Consider the following 21,438-nt stretch of genomic DNA (forward strand, 5'->3'; position numbering starts at 1 on the left):
ACAGGTGACAAATACACCATGGCAAGTTATATATTTACCCCACCACTATAGAGGTGTGACAGGTGATATGTTCAAATTACCTCCAAAAAGCCATTGCAGGTGACATATATGCCTTACCCATATCCTATAATATACTACTGAGCAGCCATGACAGGTGACGTAGAACTTCTCCATATCCTGACATTTTGAAGCCAGGACAGATTATGTATTATATCCACTAAGTAGGATGACAGATATATATATATATATACACACACACACACCTATCCAGCCGTGACAAACCACAAATTGTATCTACGACTAAGAATCCATAGTTTATCAGATGACAAATACCCAGACACTGTGGGTCCATGACAGACGACATTTAACATGCATTATCAATGAAAAATATAGCCCCCCCCCCAAATGCTAGGAACCAATTACAAGTGACCTGTATTATTCTGTGGTTGCTGTTGGAAAGTTTCTGTACTTCTTGTCTGGTAAAATGTTTTAGCAATGATAACTTTCTCAGAAACTACATATAGTTGTAACGGCCTGCTAACTTTTACTCTTACCTAAAAATAAATGCTGACCTTATACTATAAAGGTACAAAAATGAACTTGTGGTTTGTAAGAGATTACCTTATTTGCTGTGAGAGTTGTTGCAGTGATTAATTCAATGCATTGTCCTATGTAAGCCATTGTTTATATTTATTTATATAATGTGTTCTGTTTACAGAGAACAAGTGGATCTGTGTGTTGCCATATTAGAGAGATTCCTCCAGGCCTTGGAACCAATTCACATTGCTCAAAGCTATAAAGAGGACCTCCAAAGAGGACTTTACCATCCAGATGACTCAGTAAAGTTGCTGGCAATATCACAGGTACAAGTTTGTTACAGGATCTGTAGTGAAGCTGCAAATATTATTAATGATGGTCTTCCTGAGTATCAACGTTCTGTCTGAGTTTGTATTATTCAGTCCTGGTATTAAACATCACATCACTTCACACATTTATTAGCTTTTAAGGGGTAGTTTTTACAGATGATTGACTTGCCATTGCCATGAGCCATATGATTCATTAGTAATCTGTTACACAATTAGGACTTTATTTGATTAAAAACAAAGTATATCAATCAGGCTGGGGTACTGTAAAAAAATCAAAGTTTCAGCAGCATGATATACAATAATTCGGTTATCATAGCTACCCACATGTATATACATAGGGTTAAAAAAGGAATGCAAGTGCCCCACTGTATCACGATGGGGCATTGCCTGTGCCAAAAGAAATGATCTATATAACAGAATTCTTTATACCTTTTGCATTTTGTTGAAGGCTCCAAAATAGTCGATGTGCTTCCATGATCTGAGGACCCCTTTTATCAGCTCTAGGGTTGCTAACAAATACTTATTTTATTTTGATTATTTAAATGGATAAATAGAGTTTGCTCATAGCATGGAATAATCATTGGGCATTGAAATGCTTTCCGCAGAGTTCCAAAAAGGTCTTGTGTGACCCATAGGGTGCAGGGGTTAGGTGTATATAATGTACAGAATGTGGATCTCAGAAATTTTTTACAGTCCAACAGAAAAACTAACACACATGCCATCAATCAGGTTCCTTTTTTTTTGCACTTTTAAATCTCTTTGATGGCATGACTAGCAGCAATTAAAGGTCCCCCTGGCCCTATTTCTATATGTGTAAGAAGGTGGTCGGGAGCAGAGTGGTAGTACAGTCTGTTTCTTGTATATGGCCGCTGTCCTTGCCTCTGCACAGTGCTCTTCTCTATTATTCCTGTCCTCCGTTCTTGCTTTCTTTACTTTAAGTTTATATTTGTCTATTAAGCCACCACTGTCCTCTTTCATCCCCCCATAGCCACTAACTTTACCCATCACCTCCTACTTGTTGTCTTCTACTGCCCACAGTTGACAGCCAGCTCCCCCACACAAGCACATGGCTCCTAAAAAAAAGAGCGTCTGACAGCCAGGTGATATGCCCAGCTAAAACAGTTTGAAGAGAACTCTGGTATGGTGTTATAGATATATGAAATACAGGTTGTCATATAGTTGCAGTATTTATATATTTATTTTCTCTGGTATTTATACAGTTTGCCTCTTGCAGGTCGGGAGAATTGTGGAGTGTTCAGAGGCTGTAACAGAGATCCTCAACAATCTGGAGCTTCTGAAACAAATCATCTTGTGTATCGGTGGTGATAAGATTTCTGTGGCCAAAGAGGTCAGTGATGCCAGAGGAAAAAAAAAAAACAGTATAGCCCTGCACAATGCAACTGTCTTCTCTTGCCTGCCTAAACTCTGTAAATGTCAGCAATGAAGTTGACACCTTCACATGTGATTCATCACATCTCACATATTTTCAGGCCATTAGAATTTACTGAACTGTACAAGCCCCTTTACACTTTCAGCAAGTTTCCTCAGATCAGCAGCTGATAGTGGAAGGAGACAAAAACATCTGGTTAAATTGGTTTCATGGCATAGGCCAGTCCTGAAATGCCATAAACAGGCCAGGATTTTCTATAAACTTTGAAAACCATTTCTTACTAAAATTACTGCTGTCTGTTTAAAAGAAAATGCTAAAGTGTGCACATCCTAGAGACTATTCATAGGCTATTCTTTTTTTTTTAAATAAAATAGATATAATAATGTAATCATCTTGTATCAGTAAACTATATATATATATATATATATATATATATATATATATATAATATTAAATGATTTGTCTGCTTTATCTGTTTTTGCTTTTGTGTTTTTGTTTTTTTAGGCTATTAAGTCCCTTTCTAAAATCGCTCGTACTACAGCTGGTCTTGATGTGCTCTTTGGAAGCAACTTGTTAGCCAGTCTAAAAGCTGTGTTGGCCATCAGTGACGTGGTGCGATATAGAGTATATGAGGTAAGAGCAGATAATAGGTATTGTGGAATCGCCTGTAGCAACGGGGTCAGAGTTAAGCAGTGAACAGGCAACAGAGGATAATGCAGTTGAAAACAGGCTCCTGCCTGACTGTGTATTCGCAAAACAAATACCTCGTCTCAGCAACTAAATACACCCACTTTTGGTGGTCCCTCTCTGACTACCACAAAAGTACAGCAATTTCCAGGAAAAAGAATATATGGCAATCCTTTAAGGAAAACAAAGCAACATTTTTCACTCACATGAACTCCTAGGTTGTATCTGGCAGAGCTCTATTCCCTCTTAACACTGGGAATCAAGTGATCTCTTTCTCCCCAGCCTCTGACTGATCACTTCTCTCATTGCACCTGAGTGCAGGTGAATATATCCCAGTCAGGATTGGCAAAAGAACCCACCCTTTATTTTTCTTGGCCTCCTCCAGGGCCCTAAAAAGCCTGTTTTTCTTCCCTAAAAACCCATACACAAATTACCACTCTCTTTTCCCTGGAGCCAATAATACAGGTAACACCTAATTAGAGGGGCCACCTACCTGCCACCCAACAATATTTCTGACATTTTTAGGGATACTCTCACAGTATATACATGTATATATTAAAGTTCATCTATAGCAAGCTATTACACATAGCTTAAGATTTTTCATTTATTTGCTGTCTTCTCGATAGTTTTAATCTAAGGTTTTTGGTGCTTTCACCTTGCACACCTTGTATTGATCCTCTGTCCTGGGTTGCATCACTTAACAGTGTTTCTGTATGAAATCAAGGTTTGTATAATAGCCCTGAACTTCTATTGCGTTTTGGAACAAGCTGCTGCTGCCACTCTTTTCCTTTGATTAGGATAGCAATTTAATTACTAAAACTCCTAAAAATTAGATGTGATGTTTTTCATCAGTACAGGAGGGTAATAGAGGGAACAATAACTTTTGTATGAACATGTTTCATGTACTTATTTTCCTGTCTTTGTGTCAGTTATTAGTGGAGATCTCATATGTATCAGCAGAGACTCTAAACTTTTGTGCAAACAGCGGGATCTTATCACAGATGCTGGATGAGCTCACAGGGGATGATGTGCTGGTCAGGTAAGTTTAAAATGCCTGAAACAATGCTATTGCTTTATTCTGTAGTCATCTGCTCAAGAACTTTCTGGCCTGTCAGTTTCATTTAGGCCTTTAGGCCTTTTTCAGGAATGAAAAGGAGTGCCTCATTTTAAAAGGGTGAAAACCTTCTTCACAAATTCAGCACTTGTCACACAGCTCCTGTTTTTTCTGCGTGTGTTTATATTATCAAATTGATTACTACAAATTCATGTCCAAATATATTAACTCTTTGCAGTCTTTGATGTCTATCAAAGTGTCAATGAAATGCCATTTTGTAAATTTTCTAGGAACTGATCCTTCAGCCCACATATATCCAGTCATTGGCCACTTGCCCATAAAGCCTATGACAAAGTGGATAAAACAGGCTATAGCAATCTGATTAAAACCGCTATGCATAGCTGCAGAAACAGTTTATAACCATCAGCACTAGAAAAGGTGGGTGGTATTACTACTTCAGTGAAGAGGTAAAGCTGTGGTTGCAGAGCCACACTCTGGGGTGGAACCTGTGGGCACTGCACGTGCCTCTAAATTTAGGTGGGTTAGCAGCCATTACTCTGCACTATAAAAAGCTTGTTTATGACAAGCACAGAACCAGATCTCCGAAGATAAGCACATCTCTTTCTAACTCCTCTCATCTCCTAACACTTTGCTAGACTTTGAAAGCTGGGTATGTTTAACTTTGATATGAAACTTTCTGTTATCAGTATGGAGCTTTTCTAGAATGTGCAATGACAGTGTAGAATATATTTCCTGTGTATTCTGCAGAGTGACCTGCACAGAGATGGTCACATCTCTTGCTTCCACACTTCATGGACGTCAGTACTTGGCAAGGCAAGGAATCATCGACAAAATATCCAACATGATTCTGGGGGCTGATTCTGACCCATTTTCCGGGCTTTATTTGCCAGGTAAATATTTACATTTTTTGTGAAGTTTTATTTATTGTGGTTTAAAATAAAATATAAAAAATGCATGAAAAAAACTGTATAATGAGGCATTTGGTGGGATTTTAAAAGACAAACCTGGATAAGTCCTCAAAACTAAAAATACAGTAACAAGTTATTGTCTATTCATTACAACGCTAAATGGGCAATAAAAGGATTGTGCTTGGTGGTGGCACTGGGGAGATGACCTATAGTGCTTGAAAAGAGGAATAATAATAAAGGGGAGACACATGAGTGCAGAAAAAGGGTATCAGCCTCAGATTATAAGTTTTTTGGGGGATCTCTTCTCATAACTGTAGAGGTACTATGTGGTGTGTTCGAAACATTTCTTAAGTTGCTGGTTCGTGGTGGGGATTTTATCTCTATATATATATAAAAAATTGTATGTGTGTATGTTCCACCATCACTCGAAAACGCACGGAGACATTTCAACTAAACGTGCCATACATATGACTGAAACTCATGTGAGTGCACCTGTCATCTTTGTACTGAGCTGTGCTATATATCAGAGCTATATTTGGATGAAACGCATGGAGACATTTCACCCAAGCTTGCTATGTTCCACCATCACTAGAAAACGCATCATTAAACTGCTAGACATATGACTCAGACTCATGTGAGTGCACCGCTGATCTTTGTACAGCGCTGTGCTAATGTCAGAGCTATATTTGGATGTATGTATGTGTTATATATATATGGATGTGTGTATGTGATTGCTAGGAAACTTGCTACACATATGAGACTCATGTGAGTGCAACGCTGATCTTTGTACAGCGCTGTGGTATATGTCAGAGGTATATTTGCATCTATGTATGTATGTGTGTATGTATTGCTCAGCACAGTGTGCCTTTTGCTTATATTTTTACATACTTTTTTGGACTATAATATAAGATTGCAATAAATAAATACCTGGGCAACGCCAGGTAATCAGCTAGTGGACTAGCAAAGACTGTTGTTTATGATAATACCTAACATCGCCCATTCAGCCGAGTATGGGATAACTCTAAACTCTAAGAGAATTGCATTTAATACAGGTATCTGAAGTAGATAAACCCATTTGGTGTGGTTTTAAAAGAAAATCTTTTATGCAGTCCCTTAAATATCCACATTTAATAAAGCCTACCTAAACTCAGATATTTTACTTTCTATAAAAGGGTAGACAACCCTTTAATTTAAAGTAAAAATTTTGTTTGTGTTTTTTTTTTAAATGCAACACCCTTTTTTTTAAAAGGCGGTTAGGAATGAATGGCAGCGCAGAGCCTCCCTGGATACCTACGTCACGCAACCCGGAAAGGCTCTTGGCTGCTCCTTTTGCGCATGCTTGAGCATCTTGGGCATTCGCAGAAGGAGCCTTTCATCAATAGAAAAAAAATGCAGATCTCATGAATGCGCAGTGAGATCAGCAATTTTTTCCCCCAGTCTACATTGCCCGAACTCGCGCCTCCATAGTCCGAGATCAGGTGACGCAGGAAAAAGAACCAAAGGAGTAGATGTCAGCTCCCGGCTCTCTCTCTGCCCGGGCGATGCGGGACCTGATTGACCTGATACCAGGACTATGCGGGACCTGATGGAAGAAACCTCCCAACAGATAGACTGATATGCCGGATTGAAGGTAAGAGTAAATTTTTTTTTGTTTTGGGTTTACTTACACTTTAACAATCAAGCTGTATCTATAGGTCATTCTAAAGCCTCACAAGAGAAAGGGGGTGCACGTAATTATTCTCATGACTGTATGACCTAAAGTCCGTTTATTTAAAGTGTTTTCCTAGGGTTTATTATGTTGGCTGTTGATGTGCAAACAACAAAGCGAATGGATACTATATCATAGTTCTCCCCAGAGGTTTTTAGCCGGTTGCACCGCCCAGCTGATTTGAATACCCCGCCCAGCTCTCCGCAGCTCTCATCCTCGGATGCACGGATCTCAGGCTGCTGTGTGTCATCCGTTCAGAGCAGGGGTCAGCAACCTTTACTATCAAAAGAGCCATTTTGCCTCCTCTTCCATTAAAGAAAAATAGTCTGGAGCCGCAAAACATAACACAGTTTATAAACTTTTAAAAGTTTTAATATTTTTTTAATTTTACCTAATTTTAATGTTACAACACGTGTGCATGTGTAGGCCTACTTTGAAATAAATTAAACACTGAACTATACCCCTAGAAGCCTCCAGCTTCTAACCTATCATCCTGTTACGTTAAAACCTGGAGGCTTCTAACGTAACGGTAGATTTTTTTGATGAGCAGAGTTCTTTATATTCTGACGATGCCTTAGCGATGAAATTTTAAGGGGTGTTAGCCACAGGTGTCCCTCATTTGCAGCTTTAATTTTGTTCACCTGTACCCCCCAATCTTGAGTAATTGGGGTTCAGGTGCTAGAAGCCTCCAGCAATGTGTAACAGGGTAGATTATTTTGATGGGCAAAGTTCTTTATTTTCTGACGATGCCTTAGCGATTCAATTGTAGGTGGTGTTAGTCACAGGTGTCCCCCACTTGCACCTACATTTTTGGTTTTGTACATCTCCCTATTCCAGAGGAATTGGGGTTCAAAGAAGGGGGATGTCATTGTACACACCCATTTGTACACGCCCCGTGGTAGATTTATTTCACTGGTAGATTTTTTTCATTAGAACACCGGATAGGGAATCCCCCTCCTCCGCAGTGTCTTGGGAGGAAGGGGATCCCCCATCAGAGATCTCCCCGCGGCAGCCGAAGGGAGCCACAACAAGGAGGCTGAAGAGCCGCATGCGGCTCCGGAGCCGCAGGTTGCAGACCCCTGGTTCAGAGGATTGCTGCTGCTGAGAGGTGAGCACGCAGCTCAGCCTACATGTGAAAGAGACACAGGCAGCCCCGCCCCCATCTCATAGCACAGAGCTCGGATTACTGTTTAAAAAAAAATGAAATGTATCCAGTGTGTATAAAGTGCGCATGTCATTCTGCATCCTCACAGCTCTGTATACAAACCTCCATATCTCCTAATATGTATGTCACAATGACCTGTAATCTTCAGGGTGGACAGGGGACCCTCATAGATACTAGGTACTACAATTGCAGCCCCCCAGGTTCAAAGAATTTCAAGATATGGGGGTCACAAATGGATTGTGAAGTTTGGGGTTGCTGTTTCAGGGGAAAGTACAACTAGGAGTCCTAAATTGAAAGTGGGGACCCCAAGTGCAAATAGGGGACCCCAGAGCCACAAACATAGCAAGGAACATTGGGGAGGGGCCCCTTAATATATACCTACCTGTCACAAATCTATACCTATGAGACTACTGTCTGCTTCTCTTCTTTGTACACCAATTTCTCTGGGGGTAGGGGGTACAAAACTGAAAATATAGGTGCAAGTGGCAGGCACATTCTCCCCTTACAATCTCATTACTACAGGATCATTAGAACATAAAACACTCTGCCCAATAAAATGAGCTTCCCTGCCCTGTTACACATTCCTGTCCACTTATCTAACATTCTGAACTTCAATTCATGTGGAGACATAAGAAACCAAAAATTTAGGTACAAGTGGGGAACATCTGTGACTAACATCCCCTAAAACTTCATCACTATGGCATCATTGGAAAATTAACTCGGCCCACTAAACTTTATTGAGTTTGAAGTGTTGGAAGGTTACAGCCATGTGTAACAAGGAAGTGCATTTTGATGGACTGTTTTTTTTATGTTGTAATGATGCCATGGTGATGAAAGGTGATCGCCACACGTGTCTCCCACTTCCACCTATATTTCTGTTTCCCTGCACCTCTTAATTCTAGAGAAATTGGGGATTGAGGTAATATGCAGACAGATATGTGTAACAGAGCAGGCAGCACATCTTACTAGGTAGAGATTTACCGTATTTTTTGCCATATAAGACGCACTTTTTCTTCCCCAAAACTTAGGAGGAAAAGTTAGTGCGTCCTATACGACAAATGTGTTAAAAAAAATAATTAAAATATTATACTCACCCGATACCCGATCCTGCGTGTGTCTGGCTGCAGCGTGTCTCTCTTCTCTCCTCTGCCAGCATCGTGTTTTCTCCTGTCTGTAAAGCACAGCGAAAGAAGCTGGCACAGCGCCACCTGCTGTTCCCTGTCCTAACTGCCGTACAATAGAAAAAAAGCACAGAGTGATCAGAAGGGGAATTTGAATGACACAGAGTGATCAGAAGGGGAGTTTGAATGACAGAGTGATCAGAAAGGGAATTTGAAAGGTACAGAGTGATCAGAAAGGGAATTTGAATGGCACATGAGTGATCAGAAGGGGAATACCGGTATGAATGGCACATGAGTGATCAGAAGGGGAATACCGGTATGAATGGCACATGAGTGATCAGAAGGGGAATAATCTTTCAGAAACTTTTTTTCTAGATTTTCCTCCTTTAAAATTGGGTGCGTCTTATATTCCGGAGCGTCTTATACGGCGAAAAATACGGTATGTTCTCATAGTGCCATAGTAATAACATTTTAAATGTTTAGCCACAAGTGTCCCCCAGTTGCACCTACAGTTTGTTTCCTATGCCTCTACGTGTACCTAAAAATATCAAGGTAATACAACCAACGGTTTAGGATATATTAAGGTTTGAACACAGCGAGTTGTTACGTTGCAGAATATGACAAGCCGCTTTTACACTCACATAGCGATCACACTGCCGATGACATTACACACTGCGGATAAACGTCACAGACAGTGTTTTTATATAGAATATTGACAGTGATGAGAGGGGGTCACTGGCTGTCTTGTCCCCATCTGATATCACATGCATGATGCTATTAAAGCATCGCCACATTTTTACCATTTTATTAAAGAGTGACTTTCTCTGTTATGTAATGGAAAAATGTGCGTTTTTTGTTTTTCAGTTTTGTGGAGAGGACCTCTCCTCTTCAGTCTTCACTTCCATTTCAGTAAAGACCGAAGGGGAAATCCGCAGCCTCCTGGGATATTTGTGTCGCATATCCCAAGAGGCTCTGCATTGCTCCTTGTGTGCATGCACCTTCAGAGGATTTCTTATAATGTAAAAGAAAAAAAAAGTGTTCAGTCCAATGCATGAGCAGTGCAAGGCAGCACTGGACGTACAAATGAGCATCAGAGAAAAGGTGGAAGCTGGGCCAGCATGGGCCTGCTGGACTAGTTTTGTAAAAGAACCAAGTGAAAAAAAAACGTTTTCACAAAAGTTCACTTTACCTAAATATAGACACAGGAGCACATCTGAACTACGGCTGAATTCACACCGGCAGTAAGGTTATATTTGTCCATTCCTCATGCCAGGAACCACTGCTGCTTAAAAAACTTCTCGCTCTGAAAAAGCCCAGCACTTACCGCCTGTTACCAATCCTAGATCTCCAGCACTTACCGCCTGTTACCAATCCTAGATCTCCAGCACTTACCGCCTGTTACCAATCCTAGATCTCCAGCACTTACCGCCTGTTGCCAATAAGCAACAGGCGGTAAGAATAAGCTTAACAATGTAAACTACTGTAATAAAATACTGTGTGTCTCTTTAAAAAAAATATACATTAAAAAGTGTGATTTCATATGTATTCATCTCCTATACTGCTCATATGCATTAATGACTGTAAAATTACCACTGTGCATGAGACCTCATCACCCTTGAAGCAAAACTTTCAGCAGTAAAGAATCTTGGGCACGGAATGGTTACTTGTTTATTTGAAATTTGCCAATGCATTTTAAAATATAGCTTTTATCACTGAAACATGGCCGTTTAAGCTCTGTAAGCCAATCAGCATCTCTTTTATTTTATCTTAACATTTATCCTACCACAATGCAGGCACAGGGAGGGACAAGTTATATTTGGAGGATGTAACCAATTAGGTAATTTACTAACTCATTGTCCAGTGATCAGGCTAGGGTTAGGTAAATGACTTGGGAAGCTGAAGTAATGAGTAGTGCTGTCAGTTTATATTTTTTATATAGGGTGCTGTTTCTCCACAGAAGACTTGAAAGGTCTAGTCCTAGCAAATAGTCTTTAAAATAAATTTTTTTTTTACTAACCACCAAATCTGCATTATCTTACTCAGGCCTTGTGAAATTCTTTGGCAATTTGGCTGTTATGGACAGTCCACAGCAAATCTGTGAACATTACCCTGCATTCCTGCAGAAAGTCTTTGACATGGCAGAGGGTTATGAGACCACCATGATCGGAGTGGCTGTTGACACACTGGGAATTCTGGGATCTACCGTGGAAGGGAAACAGGTTCTACAAAAGACAGGTTTGTGATCTGTGAACATTACCCGGCATTCCTGCAGAAAGTCTTTGACATGGCAGAGGGTCATGGGACCACCATGATCAGAGGGCCTGTTGACACACTGGGAATTCTGGGATCCACCGTAGAAGGGAAACAGGTTCTACAAAAAGACAGGTTAAATGAACAATAAACTAACAGGCTATGTTCTGTTGAACCAGAAAAATGTGTTTTTTGAGCAAGTATGTACTTTGTATCTTTTTAAATGCTTGCCTAAATTTTATTTTTGATGCCAGTTACAGAATATTTGAATATGAATTCTCTGCCTCAGTGAACAACCAATATAAGATTAGAACTGTAATGTATTATCTTTATGTGTGCTACTTAGTTAAACCTTCCACTTCCCCCTACAATGGAGACGTGTTTCTCTGATGTTCTTCAGGAGGTAGACAGTGACAGTTAGAATAATGGTCGAACCTCTGTGTTGTTTTCACATGAGGAAAGAACAGTGGCCAGCATTGCTTCCTCCTTCCCTTAGACTTAGTTCAGTTAGGCAGCAATTATGGTGGAAAGTAGTAACCTTCGCTGAAGTTCAGGAATGTGGGGTATCCCACCTGTTTACCATGTCTCATCTCCTACAGGTTTTGATTCCAAATTTTCAGGATTGGCTGATTCCATGTGAGGGTCTCTTGCTTTTCCTGTTATATTCAACTATTCATGTGTGGCAAGCATTCTCACTATCCTCTTCTTTCTCCTAAAGAAGTGGACCACAGAGTCTGATGAACTCCCTATGTCTCCATTGTGGGGAATGCATACAATGCTTCCCCTCCTATTGGAAGCAAGTGGTCAATCACATTATCCCATGGTCTACCCATTGTATACCCATTCTTTTTAAAATATATCATTAATAAAAAATCTTTTTTACTAGATCTTGAGACTGTCATATATTGTCCTAGTCCCAACTTTTGTTTTGTTTTAGTATATTTAATTAAACTGGGATGTAGCGTTTTCTAGATACACTCTTTATTCAAGTTTAGTTATTGAGCAGTTTGGCTACAGTTGTCCTTGATTTCCCCAACAAAAATTAAAATATAGACACTATACTTTCTTTCCAGTGATGCATACAATGAGCGTGTGTGTAAATTGATTTGTTGGGCATTGCTTTATGTACATTATATGGCCAAAACTGGGTGGACATGAACAATCCTCCAAAATATTGTGTTTCCAATGAAGGGTACTGTTATTGCTACAGCATACAAAGACATTTTAAATATCTATGTGCTTTCAGCCTTGATGAAGCAATTTATAGAAGACCCAGGGCATCTTTATATTAATGTCCATGTTTTTGGAAGGGCATGCTGAAGAAGTTCATTTAGACGTGGTATTTATTTTCACAAGGAAGATCAATTTATAACCTTAAGGAGTCTAATCATAATAATCATCCCGACTGCTGTTGCAACTTTTACCTTCTGTAATTGTATGTTTTATGTCATTCTTTCCAGATAATTTCTTTTTCTCATTTTTCTCAGGCCCAAGGTTTAATAATGTTTTTAAGCGTATTGGACACCATGCAAAAAATGCCCCCACAGAGCTGAGAGTGCGGTGTTTAGACTCCATCACTTTCCTTCTGTTCTTACCAGTGAGTACAAATGTTATTACTACATGTGTTCTGTAAAAGACCATGATGTGGTCTATAGGTTTCTTCTTGCATATAGGAATTTAAACCTATTCGCTCCTCCAAGGTATGCTAAGGTTACCGAGCAATTAGAATTAGAAATTTGGCAATTTTGGTGCCTCTTTATTTAATGAATGTAAAAGATTCTATTCAATGAAACTGTAATTTAAACTGATTCAGTTTAACATTTAAATAGTGATAGTTAATCATAAAGTTCATCATCAAAAGTTGTTAAATCTTAAATAGAAAATTAGGTACACATGCAGTTAGGAAAAAAGAAAAGCATACCTTTTTTTTTTTTTTTTTATCTCCCTAGCAGTAAATTTCTTTCCGTTTTTTTTATGTCTAAAAGCAGTACATTGTTTTTCATGAAAATTTATTTTACAATATAATATAATAGTATGAGTATAATAAAGTTTGAAACACAAAATCATGTAAAAATTTAAAAGTAAATAAATAAAAAAATATATATTTTTTTTTTTTTTTTTTAATAAATTAAAAAAAAGAATAAATATTATAGTCATACTATTATTTATACTGTAAAATAAATGTTCTTGAAAGCAATGAACTGCTTTTACACATTTAAATCCAATGTATTGCATGTAATACAGTTATTTTGTATTGAATGCAATACAAATGGATTTTGAATTTCCCGCCTTTTCTAGAACTTTTTTCTACCCCGAGTCACACTCGGGGTTAACACTAGGGAGGTTAATAACTTATTATTTTATTGTTATTTTCTGTATGAATTTTATCAGTCTTGCTATTGGCCTGATTTAATAAAGCGCCCCAAGGCTGGAGATGATACACTTTATCAGTGAAGCTGGGTGATCCAGCAAACCTGGAATGGATCTGGTCCAGGATTCAAAACATATGCTAACAATTGGCAAATTACTTTTAAGAAATCCTCTCCAGCCTTGGAGAGCTTTAATAAATCAGCTCCATTATCTTTATGACCTTCCTGTTAACGTGCCAATGAATTTATTCCATCGCTTGACAGGTGCCCCTGTAATGAGATAATCAGTGTTATTCACTCCACCTGTTCGTGATTTTATTGTTTTGATGATTGCTGTAATATATTATATACATTTAATTATATATTCCTGTAATCAGATCTGTTTTCTATGACGTATTGCATACCATAAATTGATTTATATTTATTATAATATATTTAGTTATATTTATATATTGATTTATATTTATTATAATATATTTAGTTATATTTATATATTGATTTATATTTATTATAATATATTTAGTTATATTTATATATTGATTTATATTTATTATATATATAATATATATATATTTATATATAATTAATTCAATGAATGAAAACACTTGTAAATAACCTTCTTACTGTAGAAGGCACCAGGGTGGGCCAGTGGTTAGCAGTCAGGCCTTTGCAGTGCTTTTGCAGGGCCTTTTGCAAGTCTCGGGTTCAAATCTCGGCCAGGACACTATCTGCATGGAGTTTGCAAGTTCTCCCCATGTTTGTGTGGGTTTCCTCCCACATTCCAGTTAGGTTCTTTGGATTCTCCCCAATAAAAATTTGACCTTGGATTTTCTTAAAGGCATATGATTATGATAGGGACATTAGATTGTAAGCCTATTTGAAGGACAGTTAGTGATGTGACAATGGACTATGTAAACTATGTATGCATATTATGTTGGTGCTGTATAAATACAGTGTAATAATAATATTAGACAAAAATCAGAGATGGCCTTATAACCCTTTCCTGATGGTGTGGCAGCAATAATTGCTTCTTTAGGATCATTGCTGTTGTCCTTTCTTTTTGGCATCATGTTAACACACGCTTGAATGTTTTAAACCAGCAAACTGACAAAACTTTTGCTTTCATAGAAGTGTTCCCATTTGCTGATGATTTGCTGTCAAAAATGGTTCAAATGGTTTTGATTGGCAGCATCTGGCTGCTAAGAAAAGAAGAACATATGGTGAAGAACACCAATTTTTGTAGCGTGATTTTTTTGGCCAATATCGACAACATATTTTATGAAAATAACAAAATTTTTTTATTATTACATTAAAAGGCTCATTTCCAATACATAAAACAACATAAAACCAGCATTATACACAATAACCTCTCCTTTCAGAGTGTCCCTGTGAGGGATACATTCTGGGTTAATTCTCTACGCGTTTCGCGGAGATATCCGCTTCCTCAGGAGAGAGGAGAGAGAATCTACATCCATAAAAAAGATTACATTGTTATCATCAATTGTTATTACTCTATCAACAGAAAGAAATTACATTAAACATATTATATATCAATGTACCTGATGCTTATGTTTTTAGCAACACTCTCTCTTAGAATCAGTGGTGGGGAACAAACCGGTGGTCATGGCAATCAAGCTGTTATCAATCTGGTATCAACATAAATATGATAGCACTTTAGATTATCCGTCCCATCAGATTTTACATGTTTGATAGTGCCTAATAGCCCATTATTACCCACTTCATAGAGATTACAAACAAAAGTGCAAAACAGTGCTCCAAGCACGATCACCAAACAATGTAAATGTGAAGCCGGCCAATTTATTCATAATTGGTTATACAACATGCCCATCTCTTTACATTCATACCACCATGTGGTTACTATCGTTACTATACTACTATCGTGATTAGAACCACCACAGTGGTAAAGTAGTAACCGACCCATATTTGTTCATTTTTCACCACTTTGTGCACATTCACTGGGGTTAGCAACCCACTTACTTTAAATCACATCTAGTTGTTGTTATAATTCCTTCAATTTTAATGTTATCTCTATTATTCCTACAAAAGGAATAGGTCCATAAACGCCAAAAAATGACAAACTTCAAAAGGACTCAAAGCAATTCTTACTTACAGTTTTAGCTGGAACTTGAAACAAACAATGATACTGTACTGAAATCTCAAAGCTGAGCCACATGTTTACACACCAGCTCCCCTGCATACTGCAGTCGGCGTCTCATGCGTCGATTGTGCTTCCTATGAAGGAAAAATCCTCCGTCATCCGCCCATTACCGGGTCCCGCCCTTCAGCACGTACACACCAATCGTTAGTAACCATATGTGTGTGATTACTCATTACACTCATCCACTTAGGAAAGCAGGCTGTCGGTCTCTGGGCTCAACACCACCTGCAAGTTTATATTGAGTTTTCGGTGCTCCATGACCCTGGAAGTTGTTATTTTTATACAGGTTTTTTTTTTTAAATTATTGTTTGTATTGCAATCGGCATCTCATGCGCCAATTATGCTTCCTATGAAGGAAAAATCCTACTACGTCATCCGCCAAATACCAGGTCCCGCCCTTCAGCACATACACACCAATCGTTAGTAACCATCTGTGTGTGATTACTCAGGATTCTGGTGTAGCAATTTGTCGAAAACACAATTAAAAGTGATTAAAAACTTAGAATCCAACTCTGACATCATTATTATGCCCTCTGACAAGGGTGGCAATTCTGTAGTGCTAGATGTGGAAAATTATAAACAAATGTGTCTTAAGATTCTAGATAACCACACTTGGTACAAAAGAATTGCAGCTTTACAAATCAGAGAATTTTATTCTGAATAATGAGATAATTGCCAAAGCTAATAATGATGGAACGATTGACAGCGAGGTCTTTAACTATTTGAATAATAAAACATTCAAAGCTTCCAACCTTTTATTCTATACCAAAAATACATAAAGTCTAAAAAACACCTCTGGACATCCTATTGTGTCAGGGATTAACAGTATCTCCTTTTGAGCAAGTCAACTAGTTGACAGTTACTTACGTCCCTTTGTTTGGAGCTCAACTTCTTGGAACACCAGCTGACTGTTTGTTAGTTGCATTAGTTGGCAGAAACGAGTCAAACAATGCAAAAGCAAAATGAGTTTATAATAACATTCTTGAAAGATATACTGACACGCAATATATTTACATTTGATGATAATACCTACCTTCAGGTACAGGGGGTGGCAATGAGGACACCTTGTGCCCTGACCTACGCCAACCTGTACCTTGGGGGTTGGGAAAGAGAACTCGTGCCAGATGATGCCCTCTGTATGTACCTCCGCCACATCTTGTTGTGGCAGAGGTATATAGATGGTGTTTTCATCATCTGGCAGGGGTCTGATCTAAAAATAATGAGAAATTGCTCAAAGGAGGAGGATTTTGAGATAGCAGCAAGAGATCTGCAGAATAGATTGATGGAAAGATGATACACTAAAACTACTCTTAAAAAATCATAAAACAAGGTGAAACGAAAAGGGAGATCACAAATTCTGTTCACAAAGACAAAAAAAAGACATGATACTGAATTGAGAATTTTTTCAGCTCAACATCAAATAGTGAGGAATATTTATATCATTTTTGGCCTATACTCACCTTGGATCCTAAAACTAAAAAGCACATAGGTACTTATCCTAAGTTAACGTTTAGAAAATTACCTTCTTTAGGAGATAAATTAGTGCGGAGTCATTTCCAAAGGAATAAGGAAAGCCAGTATAATGGAGACAAAGGTGGAAACTATCCATGTAGTGAATGTACACAGTGTGCATGGATCTACACAATAAGGGATCAATTTGAAGTACCAACCAATAGGCTTCCTAAGCTATAATATGTATAGTACATATATAATATGTAGTACATTGTAAAACTAAGGGCATCATATATTTGGCATTTTGTAGTTGTGGTTGCTTCTATGTGGGTAGGACAAGAAGGGAGTTTAGGAAACGTATTCATGAGCATGTAAATGCCATTAAAAATGGGAAATTTGTTACCTCATTAAGTCTCCACACGGCACAATTTTAATACCGATGAAGTCAGCTTTTTAGCACTGGAAAAAGTTGTGCAGGACCCAAGAGGAGGTGATTCTTTCCCAAGGGAAAGTAAATGGATTTATTCCCCGAAAGCGAACCAATATCCAGGCTTGAATGAGATCTTAGGTTTCAAACCTTATTTTTAATATTAGTAAGGGCAAACACGGAAGGTACTAGATGTGACAAAAAAAGAGGGGGAAAAGAGGGAAAAAATCACTTTGATTTTTTTTTGTTATTTATGCTAATTGATGACAATGGCATTGATAAGCCATAACGAATGATGTAAGTATATGACATTAGGTGTCGTTCAGTTAGGCAAAAGTTACTGACTTGATAAAATGATCATGTCAATAAAAATTATATTTGCATATACATGGAAAATATAGAATCCATTTATTATAATATTATATTGCAATTCGATATACACCTACTGAGATATAATGAAATTAAAAACATGTAAGAGATAGTGATATTTGCAATGGCTATCAAATTGTCACATAATAGCATGGATTAAATAATCAATTGTTTTATATATGAATATATACTGTAATGAAAATTGATGTAATTTATAAAAGCTTATGTTTTTTTTTGTAAAGCAATATTTATGTACCTGATCTTTTTTGATTTTTTTTTTTGGTTTTTCTGCTTTTTTGTTGCCAACACTCTTTGTTACAAATATGGAGCCATGCCTGCCCTAGAAATCAATGAATTCGGGTAAACCATAATAAACAAAAGGGAATGATAAGGTCATGCTGTTCGAGATATAGGATATAACATTTAATCTTACATATGGAGGTGATCTCCTACAACATGGGAACCCCTGAGGGTATGGCCGATAGTGGCACTGTCAAATCCCTGTCTGGAAGTAAATCCACTGAACAGTGGTTACCTCCACAAACAATAATTTAAAAAAAAAAAACCTGTATAAAAATAACAACTTCCAGGGTCATGGAGCACCGAAAACTCAATATAAACTTGCAGGTGGTGTTGAGCCCAGAGACCGACAGCCTGCTTTCCTAAGTGGATGAGTGTAATGAGTAATCACACACATATGGTTACTAACGATTGGTGTGTACGTGCTGAAGGGCGGGACCCGGTAATGGGCGGATGACGGAGGATTTTTCCTTCATAGGAAGCACAATCGACGCATGAGACGCCGACTGCAGTATGCAGGGGAGCTGGTGTGTAAACATGTGGCTCAGCTTTGAGATTTCAGTACAGTATCATTGTTTGTTTTAAGTTCCAGCTAAAACTGTAAGTAAGAATCGCTTTGAGTCCTTTTGAAGTTTGTCATTTTTTGGCATTTATGGACCTACTCCCTTAGGACTAATAGAACTAGCAAAAAAAACGAAGGAATTATAACAACAACTAGATGTGATTTAAAGTAAGTGGGTTGCTAACCCCAGTGAATGTGCACAAAGTGGTAAAAAATGAACAAATATTCTAATCACGATAGTATTAACCTCATGGTGGCATGAATGTAAAGAGATGGGCATGTTGTATAACCGATTATAAATTAAATGGCCGGCATCACATTTAAGTTGTTAGGTGATCGTGCTTGGAGCACTGTTTTGCAACATTGTTTAGAATCTCTATGAAGTGGGTAATATTGGGCTATTAGGCACTATCAAACATGTAAAATATGATGGGATGGATAATTTAAAGTGCTATCATATTTATGTTGATACCTGATTAAAGCAGGTAACTTAGCTTGATTGCCATGACCACCGGTTTGTTCCCCACCACTGATTCTAACAGAGTGTTGCTAAAAACACAAGCATCAGGTATTGATGTATAATATGTTTAGTTTAATGTATTTTCTTTCTGTTAATGTAATAATAACTTAATTGATGATAACAATGTAATCTTTTTTATGGTTGTAGATTCTCTCTCCTCTCTCCTGAGGAAGCAGATATTTCCGCGAAACACGTAGAAAATTTACCCAGAATGTATCCTTCACAGGGACACTCTGAAAGGAGAGGTTATTGTGTATAATAATGGTTTTATGTTGTTTTATGTATTGGAAATGAGCCTTTTAATGTAAATATTAATACCATTTTGTTATTTTCATAATATATGTTGTCGATATTGGCCTAAAAATCCTGCTAATTCATATTATAATATCTGATAACTTTTACCGAGAGGGTGATTGTTTAGGCCTGTTTAAAAAGGAATAACAGCAGCTTCAGCGTTGTAGACAGACGGTAGAGCCCAGAAGGAATATAAAAGCTTCTTTCTACTTTTCTACCTTTTACTGAGATGCACAACCTTTATGTTATACTACAGAATTAATAGCGACATACCATAGACCTCCACTTCTTCTATCTATGGTAAATGTGTGCTGTGTTTGTGAGCCATCATTCAAATTTTTTTTTTAGAGTAAATGATCTAACAGACTGTCACTTTTTCATGCAGGAAGAAAACCACACTGAAGATCTTCTGTCCATGTCAGAAACTTGGTTTACATGTCTATCTAATCAGCCAATGGATCTGTTCCGCAACATTGCCACTCAGCCCTTTCCTGAACTGCACTGTGCTGCACTGAAAGTTTTCACGGTGAGTTTATATAATACATATTAAACTAATAAAATTCTAGAAGTTTGACCATAGTTATTAGTCCTAGCTGTTTCTGAGCTGTAAATGCCCTTAATAGTCGAAGTCAGTTTTATTAGTTTTGGATAGATTGTGGAAGAGTTAGAACCTCTACAAGCTTTTTGAAAGGGCACGCTTGAAAAAATGTCTTTTTATTTGTACTGATGACCAATGCCACCTAGTTTGAAAGTGAAGTAAAATACAATTTTACTGAGTTGTCCCTGAAAGATGCTTTTTGTTTATTTATTGTTTTGGTAATTCTGTTTTATATAGGCCATTGCTAACCAGCCATGGGCACAGAAACTGATGATTGAAAACCCTGGATTTATAGAATACATTGTAGATAGAACAGTTGATCCAGACAAAGATTCAAAGGATGCCAAATTTGAACTTGTCAAAGCACTGGTTAAATCAAAAACCATAGCAGAAGTGTTTGGTAATCAGCATTATCTGAGACTGCGTGCGTATCTACGGGAAGGACCCTACTATGTTAAAGCCATTTCTACTGTGGCTGTTGAAGGAGCAGAATAGATAACACTCGTTATGGAGGACAGCAGCTGTGAGTCGTCCTTAAACCAGTTTTGGATTGGTGTTGCAAAGATGGACCCACTTCCCCACTTCCCATGACCAAAACAGCACCTAAAATATAAAAAAATCTAAAACATATAGTTTAATGTGTTTAGAGCCTATTTACTTAGAAATATACAGCTTTCTTAGAATGTGGTGCTGTGTTGTCTTTTTGTTGTCTGAAAATTGATATCTCTTTCTTTTGTTTTTGTTCTGTTTTCTTTCACTTTGTTTCTTTGTTCTCACCCTCTCTTTCTCTCATTATTCTATTTTGTTCTTTCTCTTGTTTTTACTTTCATTCTTTCTCCTTCCCTTTTGTTTTCACTCTCTTCTCACTTTCTCTGACTCTCTTTTTCTGTCTCTTTTGTTTTTACTTTTTCTGACTTCTTTTCTTTTTTTTCTCTATCACACATGCTCTCTCTTGCTTTCTCTCTCCCTTCATCTTCGTCTCTCTATACTGTATATATCCGTATCGCTCCCATCTGTTTTTCCAGTTTTTTACATGCAGGTATAAAAGAGTATGTGCACTTCATGCAATTTAATTACTTTTTTGAACAGGCAAACATTAGATCTTTATTTTAAGATTTCCTGCTTGCTTTTTCAATAATGTATTTAACACAATTATCAATAGATGTAATGATGTTCTATGGAAAATGCTAGTCTCAGG

General features: G+C 37.7%; 1 protein-coding gene across 1 annotated transcript in view; it reads left to right on the top strand.

The window, feature by feature from the left end:
* The window catches only part of PSMD5 (proteasome 26S subunit, non-ATPase 5), a 22,022-nt gene extending 1,095 nt beyond the window's left edge, over positions 1 to 20,927 (top strand). The window contains exons 2-10 of the mRNA XM_072429346.1: positions 719 to 863; positions 2,101 to 2,214; positions 2,761 to 2,889; positions 3,873 to 3,982; positions 4,766 to 4,908; positions 10,964 to 11,155; positions 12,658 to 12,767; positions 20,028 to 20,168; positions 20,478 to 20,927. Of these exons, the coding sequence (XP_072285447.1) occupies positions 719 to 863; positions 2,101 to 2,214; positions 2,761 to 2,889; positions 3,873 to 3,982; positions 4,766 to 4,908; positions 10,964 to 11,155; positions 12,658 to 12,767; positions 20,028 to 20,168; positions 20,478 to 20,735 (1,342 nt within the window). The 3' untranslated portion in view covers positions 20,736 to 20,927. The remainder of the gene's footprint in view (positions 1 to 718; positions 864 to 2,100; positions 2,215 to 2,760; positions 2,890 to 3,872; positions 3,983 to 4,765; positions 4,909 to 10,963; positions 11,156 to 12,657; positions 12,768 to 20,027; positions 20,169 to 20,477) is intronic.
* Positions 20,928 to 21,438: the final 511 nt, after the last annotated feature.

Source organism: Pyxicephalus adspersus, chromosome Z (assembly GCF_032062135.1).
Source record: "Pyxicephalus adspersus chromosome Z, UCB_Pads_2.0, whole genome shotgun sequence".
In the NCBI taxonomy this organism is placed as follows: domain Eukaryota; kingdom Metazoa; phylum Chordata; class Amphibia; order Anura; family Pyxicephalidae; genus Pyxicephalus; species Pyxicephalus adspersus.